The sequence below is a fragment of the Sprattus sprattus genome (genome assembly GCF_963457725.1).
Source record: "Sprattus sprattus genome assembly, chromosome: 11".
Classification (NCBI taxonomy): Eukaryota; Metazoa; Chordata; class Actinopteri; order Clupeiformes; family Clupeidae; genus Sprattus; species Sprattus sprattus.
Window position 1 is genome coordinate 5195251 of NC_137909.1, and position 13799 is coordinate 5209049.

At 41.0% G+C, this 13799-nt stretch overlaps 1 protein-coding gene across 1 annotated transcript; it reads right to left on the reverse strand.

Moving 5' to 3' along the window:
• Positions 1 to 783: 783 nt before the first annotated feature.
• Positions 784 to 13759, reverse strand: dnajc21 (DnaJ heat shock protein family (Hsp40) member C21). The gene is made up of 12 exons (XM_080848251.1): positions 13412 to 13759; positions 13080 to 13173; positions 11933 to 12056; positions 9247 to 9375; positions 7362 to 7666; positions 6100 to 6260; positions 5398 to 5482; positions 4891 to 5061; positions 4728 to 4776; positions 3452 to 3612; positions 2873 to 2954; positions 784 to 1111 (listed from the first exon to the last, which is right to left on the reverse strand). Exons 1-12 carry the CDS (start codon positions 13506 to 13508, stop codon positions 956 to 958), a joined length of 1614 nt encoding a protein of 537 aa, XP_080704377.1. The 5' UTR covers positions 13509 to 13759; the 3' UTR covers positions 784 to 955.
• Between the last annotated feature and the right edge of the window lie 40 nt (positions 13760 to 13799).

The window sequence follows — 13799 nt, forward strand, 5'->3', positions numbered from 1 at the left end:
TTCTGTTAGAAACTCCTTGAAATTGCTTAGCCTGCCTCTACTGATTTTAATTCCCCGACAGCATATATCTCCCCATCATGAGCACCAGCACTTTGTTGCCTTAATATGTCCTCAATCTGTGGGTAGGTGGGAAACAATTCCTTATTGTAAAACTGTGAATAAATTAATTTTAATCCATATAAAATTATAACTTTTTAAAGATCTTAATGCACTTCCTATTTAATAAACTGCCCTGGCACAATGGTTTTTACAGAGACATAAACATTCATTAGACTATGGGGAAAGAATCATCAAGAATGCCTGAATGGTTAATATGTATATAAGACAAACCTCTAAAAACCACACAATCCTCTGACAGGTTCTCTCCCCCTTCCTTCTCTGTCTATGCTCTGCACCCAGTAATATTTATATAAATATACGTCAGCGTCATGCTTTCAGTGCCAAGTCAACATATTGTTTACCCACAAGTCTTTGAGCCTGAATGCATATTGAAGCAGCAACCTCCATAAATAGTTAGATAGTGCTGATAGTCTGTAGTTGTCTCTGATCAACACAAATAACTGTATTTGCCTGAATTCTTAAATGTTAGGGTTTCTTAAAAGATGTGCTACAATGACTGTGGTCATCTTGGTTTCAGTGTTTTAATCCGCTACATGTGTGGAAGACTGATGGAGTAGAACTCCTTCACAGTGTACTATACATCCTATACCATGCGAACATACAGTACATCTTCTCTGGGTTTATTGGGAATAATCATACTGAAATAAAACGCTCACAAATTAAGTAATTTTTTATTTTAAAAACAAATCAAGTCATTTTTAATTTAAAACAAGATTGGAAACCCCATGGATAGCCATCAGCCTCATGACTCACAGAGCCACTCCCACAAAAGGGGAAAGAAAAAAATAGTGTTCATAGCTGGGCAAGTGTTTAGTCCCGGCCCACGTTGCCATAGTTATCGGTTTTTCCTCTTCTCCTTCTTGCCTTTGGCTGTTGTGCTGGTGTCTGAAGAGAGTGCAGTGGCGTGTCCTGTGGTCTTCAGGTGGTCAAACAGTTTGTTCCTGGTGGGGAACTCGAACTGACAGGACACACAACGCAGACTCAGCTCCTTCTGTAAACACAGGTGGTCACAGAACAGGAGGCACAAAAATGTAAGACACACAAACATCTAAGTGAACTGCTTTGGAACGAACCAATCAGAGCATGACTTCAACGCCAATGCCACAGCAGGATCACTGACTTCACACGTTTGAATGTCAATTTACAATCTACATACATAAAACATGATTTAGATGTGTGAGTGAATTATGCACATGGCCAGTGTTACCTGTGTGTAAATATATGAAATTATGAATACATAAAGACATTACAATAGCTCTATTTGAGAGTACATGTGTGGAAAAGTAATTTATTAGAATGGGTGAATACACCATCACATTATTTCAAGTACAATATAAGGTGGAAGCCAAAGGCTACTCCGAAACAGTCATTTACAGGGCACCTGATAATACATACTCTACTGGTAATGGCCTGATTAGAAACCATTTGTAACTTGTGTTTTTGATATTCATCATCAGTGATACTATCTAGGCTTATACTGAGGCCTTACACCCTCCTTACACTACGCTCCAAAACCGTTTGAAATGTTCAGCTTGTTATTCTACATCAGTACAGCACTGCATGTGCTCTACCTTATCATCAAAATCACAAGGGGTCGAGAACCACTTTCTCACTTCAAATGAACAGAATCAGAGTTCACACATGCACATGGGCTAAGGCAGACCTTTTTAGGGTCAAAAGCGACAACATTGATATTCTCGAAATGTATTTGTACAGGATAAATGCTACCAACACATAACGTAACCTTAGATCTTTAGTTTGACGAGGAGTAGGGCTGCAAGTTATGATTTTTTTTGTATTAAATCACTTACTACTTTGAAAATAAACTAAACTAAAATAATTTAAACATGTCAAGATCTAAAGTTTGTGCACCAACCATGCTTTTTTCATTAAAAAGAGGTTATCAACAAACAACTCATAAAACATTATATTCAATTATTACCACATTAAATTATGTATTTGTTACAGGTAGTTTTAAACCAGTGTTTCCCCATGTGCAGTGTACTGCTGCTGACTGCCCTTGTGCATGTCATCTGATCTGAGATCAGTCAGTGTTAAGCTGAGTTTGGGTCCAGTGCCGTGGCCTCATGGACGCGTACACAGCCACACTTGGGGATTTTTCAGGAATGCACTTAAAATATGTGAATAAGTTGGATGGAAACTAATGTCTAATGAGCTAGTTCATGTTTGCAACGATGTGCTTAATGACGCTATGTGAAACTTAATCTTGAAATCTCATGTTTTTTCACATAGCACAGAATAATAATTAGTCCAAAGATAAACTGTCTGAGCAAGAGACTGCTGTGAGTGGCTCACTACGTCTGTGTAGCAGTATACAAGTCAACGATGTTTCAATATTCAGCAGTTCAGCGCCCTCATCACTGATCAACCTCTTATCTCTATTGGGCAGACAAATTAAACAATATTTTATCTTGTGTTGCATTATTGTGTTCTCTTTTTGGTAATGTGTATGTGGGAGGTGAGGGGGGGGGGGGGGGGGGGGGTGCATACACATTTAATTTATATTAACCTGAAAGGCATGTATTTTTATAGCCGCTTTTTGACGATTAAGTCGATTAGTTCTTGCAGCCCTAACAAGGACCATTTAAAAAAAACATAATAAAACAACAAAGAAAAACGCCCATAACACATTCAAAGCTTCATATATAATGACAGTCTACCAAAAAACTAACTTTAGTCTAATAAACAAGGACCAAAATCATTCATTGGAGCATCCATGGGTGGTACATACCTCAGGGTCTGTCTCTTGAACTTCAAGGGGCTTGCTGCCTTTCTTGGAGTCCTTTCCTTTCTTTGCCTTGGTTTTCAGCGAGCTAGCAGAATGAAAACAGAAACAGGAAAGCGAGTGAGAGGGTAGTTACAGGATGAGATTCCTTTTTTTTTCCTTCCCTGCGCACTATGTTCATTTTCATGGTCCTTTGTAGTACATGCATAAACAAATATTGACAGTTCAAGTTAAGATGGTAATGTTCAGAGCAGCTCCTAACTAAAATACAAACCTCCTCCTCAGTATATGACCTCTTTTAACAGGCTTTTTTTTTTTTTTTTACAAACAGAGACCCTTAATGCATCTAGATCAGTGCAGTAGAGTTTCTTATAAATCTGTAATATAATATTATACTCCTGCAAAATCTATAGATTTTAACGCTTGGCTTCAGTTGTTTGTTTAAAAAACTGCACAAATGCCATATAGAGAATACACAGGAATATAACGGTCTTTTTTTACTCGCATTACTGTCTGACAAGACAAGTTTTTAAGTACAGCTTAGAAACTGCCTCCAAACCAATGTAAATAAGTCTGGCATCAGACCTTTTACTGTTTGTGGTTTCGGGCTCCTCTGGGCTGGCTTCCTCTGCCTGGTCTTCACAGGGTACAGGAGTGTTTTCAACACTGCCAGACTCTACTGGTGGCGTCTCTTCAGAAGTACTGTCTGGAGGTGGAGTTGACTTTTCCGGATCTTCAGCAGGATTCTAATGGAGTGGGAGAATGACAGAAGAGGGGGCACAATCAGAAGAAGGCGGAGAGTGGCGAATGGCAGAAGACTCTGGAATGGAGGATGGCAAACTTGAAGATGGGTAATAAGACAACCAAACGACACCTGTGCCTTATCTGAACATTTAGCAACTTTCACTTAGGAGCAGAAAGAAAATCTTATGAGGGAGTTAACCTTGCTGCTATGGCTACTGGCTAATGCCATACTTCAAAGGCCTCCTTACTTCCTACACAATGAGCTGACTGGGCCTGTCAACCTGTGTATAGTAATAGGAATGATTCAATATTGTAATAATTGTTAAATTACCTGTTATAAACAAGTACTTCAAGTGAATATATATGTGAGGCTTTAGTATTTTAAGTTCGACCTTAGAGCAACACTATGTAACAATTTGCCACTTTTTGAGGTATGTTTTTGTAAGAAGCTACTTCACACAATATCGCCAGTTAGCATGTTAGCATGTTTGCAAGCTTTTATCTGTGGGATGCTGACTGTGTTTAAATGCCTAGTCACTTAAGTAGTACAGCTCCATAATGCTGCTTTAATCAGAAAAGCTACTGTTCCGCTGCACAGATGCATACCACAATTTCAGCTTTACCAACCATTCATCAGGGTGTGTTATATTAATAACACCATTCATTAGGGTGGGTTATATTAATAACACCATTCATTAGGGTGTAATATATTAATAACACCATTCATTAGGGTGTGTTTTATTAATAACACCATTCATTAGGGTGTGTTTTATGAATAACACCATTCATTAGGGTGTATTATATTAATAACACCATTCATTAGGGTGGGTTATATTAATAACACCATTCATTACGGTGTGTTGTATTAAGAAAGCTGTTTATTCTGAAAGGAGAAAACAACTTAAGAGTGCTTTGGGGTACGGCAGCTGAAAAGAGTACTGGAGTATCTCCCATACCATATTAGGAGAGAACTTGTTTGTTTTTTATTAGATTAGTACTAGACAACAAAGACTGTTCCCTGTTTATTGTCATGATAATCAAATTGTTTACTGAAGGCATGTCATAAGATGTTAACACTAAAGAAGTATGCGCACACGCGTTTTTGGCCAGAACTCACCTGGGCCCTTTTCTGCTCCCTCTTTTTCTTCTTCTGCTTCTTGGACAGCCTGTCATTTGGCAAAAAGATTATGGTTAAAGCCCCCATGCTAGGTAAAGAATGGTTTAGAGGCATCAGTGTGTGGTGAGAATGGCACCAGTCAGCCTGCAACCAGCTCCCTTACTTCTGCCGGGGGGTGTCCTCCATCTCTTCCACTCCTTCCTCGTCCTCCTCATCCTCATTTCCTGCCTTCTCCCCAGAGTTTGAGGTCAGTGAATCATCCTCCGCTTCAAGCTGTTGCCGTAGCAACACCACCATCTCTCTGTGTTTCTTAGATTTTTCATGGTTTTGCATGCTGCCGGTGTGCAAGGTAGTCATTTTAGCAGACAGTCCCCAACAAATAAAAAATCACATGCATGAAGACAGGCATGATGTTTTACAGGTATGCTTTTGTAAATGGCAAATTAAAAAAAATCAGACAAATGTTACTAAAGAGGGGTTGTAAAGAGCACACCACTAAGTGTTTGAGAACACCAGTGCCATATCCATGGAGACACCATGGAGACACCGTGGCAACAACAGGAACCACAAAAAGGCCTTTGAGTGATGGGACACCCTCTCTCATTACCCTGCTCATGGCTAGATGGTGGCAATTTTCTTCCCCTTAGGAGTGAGTGAATATGGTACTCACGCTTTATCTGATTTGAAAGATTTATCGCAGGCTGGACAATATAAGCCATCATCAAAATCGTCCATTTCCTCTGTCTGGAGAGTATCTGCAGAAGAAAGGAAACAAACTGTAAGCACACATGACATGACAGACACATAACTCTTCCATGGATTATTTCTTTTGTAGGAAACTGTACTGTGGTTTAGCTGAAAGTCATTTCCATACAATACCCCTTATGTCCCCTTACCAAACCATGTTTGAAATCAGATCTGTTTTATTTTTTCCATTTTCCTCCATCAACATGTATGCGTGTGAACGTGTCGTATTTATAAGAGCGACCTCACACAGTGTGGATGTGAGTGTGTAAATGTATGCGTGTGAACGTGTCATAATTATAAGAGCGACCTCACACAGTGTGGGTGTGAGTGTAAATGTATGCGTGTGAACGTGTCAGATTTATAAGAGCGACCTCACACAGTGTGGATGTGAGTGTGTAAATGTATGCGTGTGAACGTGTCGTATTTATAAGAGCGACCGCACACAGTGTGGGTGTAAGTGTGTAAATGTATGCGTGTGAACGTGTCATAATTATAAGAGCGACCTCACACAGTGTGAGTGTGAGTGTAAATGTATGCGTGTGAACGTGTCAGATTTATAAGAGCGACCGCACACAGTGTGAGCGTGTGTGTAAATGTATGCGTGTGCTGCAGATTGACCTCTGACCTCCACATCCATTGTTTGCCGTCTCAGGCGTGTCCCCCTCCTCCTCCTCACTCTCAGATGTATCTCCAAACTCCTGTCCGTATTGAGCCTCCATTCGTTGGAGCTCCTTCTCCAGCTCAGACATGGATGCCCAGCTCTGCTCCTTGTAGTCCTCTGCTAGCCTGCACACAGCACAAACCCATGACAAAACCTACCAAATAGCAGTTGGATGTGGGTGATAAGGTTGGTCTTCCAGTGCGCCAAATAAAGGAGACAGCACTGAAATACAGTGTGTTCATGTGAAGTACAGCAGAAAGACATTACAGTAATACTGTCTGTACTTAGTACTTCAGTAAATACACATAACATAAGTCCGCCTGAGGAGTGTGTGTGATGTCCAATTTCTCTAGACGCTGAAAGGACGGAAGCACAGTACTGCGTCCCTCAAGCAAAGCAGCAACCGATAGTTTCGGCACGAGTCCTTTTTTTGCCGCTTGCCGAGTGTAATAATCCATAGTAAATACACAGAAATGGCCTTTAGGTCATCCAACTCATAGATACAAACACATTTATGTTTAAAAAGTCAAAACCGCTCATTTAAATAAATGCTTTTTGTAAATAGGGCCGACCTCCCCTATTTGAATGTGTTTCGTGACGATTTGTCCAAATTGACCTATACCCTATACAGATTAACATTAAGGTTGTTTTCGACTAAAAAACATAGCTGCTGAAACAAAATGCTCTTATTTGCTGGGTGAAGAGTCCCTTTTGCTACTCAGCAGCAACGTCTCTTCTAGTGTGCCTGACAAAACCGTCCCTGCCACTTCTGGGACCGCTCACCCAGTTGGTGTGTTCCAACGCTAAGCAAAGCTAACGTTCAGAAAATATTAAGAAAACTCAATTGGTGCTTCTCAGATAATCAGGCTACTAAGACCTGACTGAGCTTGGTATCGAAATATATTTAGTATTAAGTAGCTATCTAGTGTATAGCCAATCCTCTTCACCACACTAGCTGTGGAATGGCAAAGACTATGAGGTGACCTGGACTGAATGCCATTACTTGACACCTTCCATTTCAATCGTATACACCTCCTTGAGAAAGCAAGCGAAAGGCTCCCTCTTCTCTCTCCCATTTGCACCAATGTATTCCATGTGTGCACACATGCCTACACACACTGATTAGGTCAAGTGCTCCCCGGTCTCTGATCCCCTGGCTTTGCTGCCTCACTAATATAGCGTCTGGAATCTCATCATGTTCAGAAGCAGCGCCCGTTGAGACGTACTTGGCCTGGCTGAGCTTCTGCTGCCTGCGGAGCTCCTCCGCCTTCTTGGCCTTGGCTGCGTTCTGCTCCTCCACCAGTATCTTGTGCGCCTGCACCCGTTTGTCCCGCTTGCGCACGAAGGCCACCAGCTGCCTCACCAACTCGTTGCGCTCTTTGCGGGATTTGTCGCGCATCTTTTTGTTCTCCTTCTCCATTGCTCTCTTCTCCCAGCGGTTGGAGGCCTGCCGCGTGTCATACTCCTCCTTCCAAGCGAAGTTCTTGCGCGTGCAGAAACTCTGCCAATAGGCATAGAATAGATGCACAACCTAATGGGAGAGAAAGAGACATAGAAGAACCTGGTCAACTGCACTGCGTAATTATTAAACTGCATGAATAGTGTTGATTTCCCATTATTTTATTTTTCAAATGATGGACCTATTTAAAGTGTTTACTGTCAGAAGCAAGGCCAAGCTGTAAACACACTCACAAGACAGCAAAGGAAATCTGTTGACAGTTCCACCGAGTGAAAAGCTATGTTGTTATAACCCAGTGTTTACAGTTTACCAATTCAACTTAACACCAACAGAATTTGTAGCAGACAAAGCACCCGATCGCTTTCGTATTGCCTGCAGATATAATGTTAGCACTTAACCGTATTGCCTATAGTTAACACCAGTCTAAGTGCATTGGATAAAACCAGAGATGTATTTCACAACCATACAGATATCTTAGCAGGTAGGGTAACTGTCTTCTGTATTTGAGAGGTGTTATTTAGAATGGTAACTTGCTCTGTTATAACAATGAGCTAATTAGACCTGTTGCTGGTGTCAAAAAGCTGACAACCTTTTCAGCTCTATTTTACCACAAAGTCCATGCCATCTTAAACAGAAAATAAAATTTCCAACAGCTTTTGAGTGCATTGAGTCGGAGTCACTTCTTGACTGGACAACTGTGGCAATGGTTCCAATGGTGATAGTTGACATAGTGAGAGACGCCTACATTCTGAGCTGTTTTGCAGCACGAAATACAGCAGAACTGTATCAAAAGATACAAATTATAAGTGAATGTGGCTGAACTCATTATATTGTTACCTGACTAGCTTAACACCAAACTTCCACTTTTTCATATTGGTGACTTGCAGAGGAAACACGTAATATTTCTCAAAACAGTTATATACATACATTTAGTGTCTGCTCGCTTTATCAACGAGAGTCTGAAGAAGTCTTTAAGTGTATAAATAAGAGTAGATAATACTATTTGCAACTCTTAACATTCATGGAAACATTCCAGCCATAGCTGGCAGGCCACTATTGTGTGTAGAGGAGTTAGTGAGATTGGGGGCAGGGGCGGGGTTGCAAGGAGTGAGAGAGATAATGAAAGGTGCAAGAACTGGCAGCTTTACGGAAGAGAGGGGGTATGTAACACAACCACAAACTAGATTAGTATAAATGTTATTGTATCATCCTAAATGTTGTTTGAAACATATATTGGTGTACCCTATATATGACCCAGCCCTAAGCTGAATTAAATCAATTTCTTTGGTATCGTATAAATGCGAATGAGAATCAGAGACTTTTGCAGCCACTTTAGGGACAGACTAAAACCATAATATTGCAAATAAATAAATGTATACACAAAGAGAGACAGAGCAAGAGCAAGAGCGACAGACACACACACACACACACACACACACACACCAACAAAGGAACACAATTTCTTAGGACACATTTTTTGTTTTTTACATTCAACCCATTTGCAGTGGCACTTGAGGCTGGGGATATTGAAAAGGGAGCCACTTCCATTTCCCTCCTCCACGAATCAATGGAGGCAGCAAAGAGGCAATGTCAGTACAAAGCCATGGTTCCATAATGCTGCTCAGGGCCTGGTTTTGGATTCAGTAGCTTACCGTATCAAAATCACTCAGGGAGTCACCGAATGATGGAAACTCGTCCTCCTCCTCGTCCTCCTCTTTACTGTGCTCCATCTCCTCCTTCATGATGGATTCAAACAGGGTTCTGTAAACCGTGTAGAAGCCCTGGGGAGCGGAAATCAATAGTGAGTGTGTGAGATGATGTGACGATTTGGTACACAGCTGTTTGCACAGAGACTGGCATTTCAAGGATTACATAAACACTCAAATAATGATTGATGAATGAAGGAAGAAAGAACACAAACAATAACGCATCACACTTGAATCAAATCTAAATAATCAAACATTGTATCAACATAAACACCCCTGACATGACAATTGTTATCTGCTGCCCTCTGGTGGCCTCTAAAAATATTATGCCATAACAGGTGCCGTATGTGTGGTCCAGATACTTTATCATCACCTAATTCCCCTAACTATAAAGTGATTGAACTATTAAAATAGGGTCCGTTTGATAGCAAGGGTAAAGTTCTATACAAAAGGTTTCACAAGAGAGGACAGATTTAGCTGATTTTTGAAGTGAAACAATTGTAGAACCCTTACAGCAAACAGACATTCAACAATAGCCGTGTTCAAACTGCAGAAAGGAATACAATTGTCCCCTACATGCTGATATACAGTCGTGGCCAAAGGTTTTGAGAATGTCACAAATATATTCATTTTCACAAAGTTTGCTGCTTCAGTGTCTTTAGATATTTTTGTCAGAAGTATAATTCAAAACATTTAATAAGTGTCAAAGGCTTTTTTTTGACAATTACATGAAAATATTGCAAATAGTCAATATTTGCAGTGTTGACCCTTCTATTTCAAGACCTCTGCAATCCGCCCTGGCAAGCTGTTAATTAACTTCTCGGCCACATCCTGACTGATGGCAGCCCATTCTTGCATAATCAATGCTTCGAGTTTGTCAGAATTTTTTATTTATTTTTTTCGGCCGCCCCTTGAGGATTGACCACAAGTTCTCAATGGGATTAAGGTCTGGGGAGTTTCCTGGCCAATGGACCCAAAATGTCAATGTTTTGTTCCCCGAGACACTTAGTTATCACTTTTGCCTTATGGCAAGGTGCTCCATCATGATGGAAAAGGCATTGTTTATCACCAAACTGTTCCTGGATGGTTGGGAGAAGTTGCTCTCGGAGGATGTGTTGGTCCAGCAAGCGCCAGGACCATCCCCTAAAGTTGATTCAGCTGCGGGATAGGGGCACCACCAGTACAGAGCTTGCTCAGGAATGGCAGCAGGCAGGTGTGAGTGCATCTGCGCGCCCAGTGAGGCGAAGGCTTTTGGAGGATGGCCTGGTCTCAAGAAGGGCAGCAAAGAAGCCACTTCTCTCCAGGAAAAACATCAGGGACAGACTGATATTCTGTAAAAGGTACAGGGATTGGACTACTGAGGACTGGGGTAAAGTAATTTTCTCTGATGAATCCCCTTTCCGATTGTTTGAGGCATCCACAAATAAGCTTGTCTGGAGAAGACAAGGTGAGCACTCCCATCAGTCCTGTGTCAAGCCAACAGTAAAGCATCCATTCATGTGTGGGGTTTCTTCTCAGCCAAGGGAGTGGGCTCACTCACAATTTTGCCTAAGAATGCAGCCATTAATAAAGAATGGTACCAACACTTTCTTCGAGAGCAACTTCTCCCAGCCATCCAGGAACAGTTTGGGGATGAACAATGTACAGTTGTACACTTATTAAATGTTTTGAATTATACTTCAGTCTTCCATAGTAACATCTTACAAAAATATCTAAAGAAACTGAAGCAGCAAACTTTGTGAAAATGTATATTTGTGTCATTCTCAAAACTTTTGGCCACGACTGTATATGTAGGTGGCCCGTATGTGATTGCAATCTATTTGTCCTTGACTACGGAGAATGGCAGCAGCTATGGCAGCGTTTCTAGCCACTCGTAAAGAGTTTGAACATTAGGCTGAGCCTGCAGAAAACATCATTTGCACAGCAACGAGGTGATTGCTATGTTTTCCATCTTCGGAGGTGCTCTTCACTTGTTTAGGTGCTTTTACGCATGCGGGTCATTTCAGGACAGTTCACGGTTCACACTGGTGTCAGATTTAAGTCACATTCTAATGCAAATGGGAACACACTCCTGAAAAAGAACATAAGATCTGAGAAGAAAGGGCTGAAGTCTGAACGCGGCCAGTTAGTCTGTTTTTTTAAATGGTAATGCAATGTACCTGAAAATTCTACGATTTCTGTTTTAAAACCTGTTGTTTCGTGGGCAACACATAGAGGATCTGAAAGAAGCTGTCAGTTGCTGGCGTAAAATATTGCCAGTTAAACAAGTTAATGTTATGTTCTCAGACATTAGTAATGGAAGGGTACTCCAGCTTTTGCACATGCCATAATTAGTTCCACCTTTTTTCTGTTTAAGTTCATAACATAAAAACAGTGCATTAACATTTGAAGAAATTCACATTTTTCTCTGTCTGTTTTCTGTTGGGGTTGTATTTGTATTGCATTGCTCTAAAGTCTCGACAGAATATTTAAGAGGTTCAAGCTGTTTATGGAAGTCTTCAAAAAAATCATGGATTTGACCCGAATTAAATATCTCCATAGAAGTTCAGGGTACCCTGTCCTGGAGGTCACCTGCAACACTGGCAACTAGCACATTTATGCACAGGTTTATATTAAATAAGATCTCACCCACCTTCTCATCATCACCAAAACCGGAGTAACAGGAGGCAGTGAAGTACTGGACGAGGTCAACACTGTCATCCTGGTAGTCTCCGTCCACTCCCCCTTTAAGAAGAGCGTCCCGGTGATTATCGTACCTGTACATAGAGGTAGAATAAAAGAGACTTCTTAAGCCTCCTCCCTTGGAATTCATTGTCTGGTCTCTGTCTCTAGTGGTTTTCTGCAGTGCTCATGAGAACCATAACCGGTCCGGCAAATGTCTTTCACAGAGAAACCTTGAGATTTTATTTGATTGCACAGAATCCTTCTAAGTGTGTCTGCATGCATCATCGAGTAGAAGAAATTCCTAATGTAAGTTAAAGATTCTTCTTAACATATTAAGTAAGTGTATTATTTTAGTTTTGTACAATTTCAAAGTGAAAAAAGGAAGCAAAGGTTTGGGCACCCCAAAGAGTTCTCAGATAACTTACCAAGGGCTCAGACCTTAAATAGCTTGTTAGGGCTACGACTTGTTCATTATTATTATAAGGAAAGGCCAGGTGATGCAAATTTCAAAGCTTTATGAATACTCTGACTCATTAAACCCTCCCAACAATCAGCAGCTATGGGCTCCTTAAGCAGCTGCCTGGTAATTAAAAAAAAATTGATGCCCAAAAGGCAAGTGAGGGCTATAAGAAGACAGCAAGGCGATTTAAGGCAGCCGTTTCCTAAATTCTGCTAACACCAATTCAGAAGGAGTGCCTTTAAAGATTACTTACCATATCATTATCTTTTGACATATCTACCAGGTCATATTACACCCAACTAACAGGAACGTCATAATGCTGTAAGATTAACTGCCTGTTATTCAAGATTAGGTAGATGGCCAGGTGACAGTTATGTTTAGCACATTGTAAGACACAAATTCAAGACCACATAATTGACATGCAGGCGCCCAATCAGCATTACACCATAGCCAATTACACTTCTGGCCAATGTCCTTCTCTGGGAAGCTTGATTTAGGAAATAAGTTTTAAGGCCGCCACGGACTTTCATTAACATCAGAACCAACCTTGGCATTCTATAATGTGCATTTAAGTTGACATGCTTAGTTTAGCCTAATAACTTCAGAATGTAGCAGCCAGCCGCCACCGGTCCTAAGCAGGCTAAAGTACACATACCAAGCCCTCTCCTGTGGATCGCTGAGGACCTCGTAGGCCGCCTGGATCAGCTTGAACTGCTCCGCTGCTTCCTCTGCGTTGTCCAAATTTTTATCTGCCAGTTGCACGAAACGGTCAGTATTAAGAGAATGCTATACCACCAAACAATATTGAGAATACACGGTCCTAGCGTAAATAGCACGGCAAATCATGTCACCATTACCTACATGTCCATATGTTGACCTTATGAACAGCAAAAAACTTAATCTGGGGCTGTCTTTGCCATAAAGGATATGCTAAATTCTCAGGACCATGTCCAATTCTAGTAGTTTACTATGCTAGTGAATGCTTACCTGGATGCCACTGCAAGGCTAATTTCCTGTAGACCTTTTTCAACTGATCGTCCGTCGCGTCCCTTTTAACGCCAAGCATTTCGTAATGGCACTTCATTTTAGCGTATAATTAGTCAGAGACGTACGACTTAAACATGAACCTAGATCTTTCGTTAATGTTAGTTAGCCAAGTCCGCTACTGTGTGACAGCACGGAAACTCGCTCTTTAAGTTACTTATCTAGGTTCTTCTGAGATAAGCATTAGCTTTTTCTTTACGAGTTAACTAGTGCCATTTATTATCAAAAACTGCAGTATACTACGCAGTGCAGTTAACTAATATCAATGTGGAAACCTGCGACCCACCAACACCGGTGAGCATAGCCGGTGACTGAGTGATCCCAGAGAGGC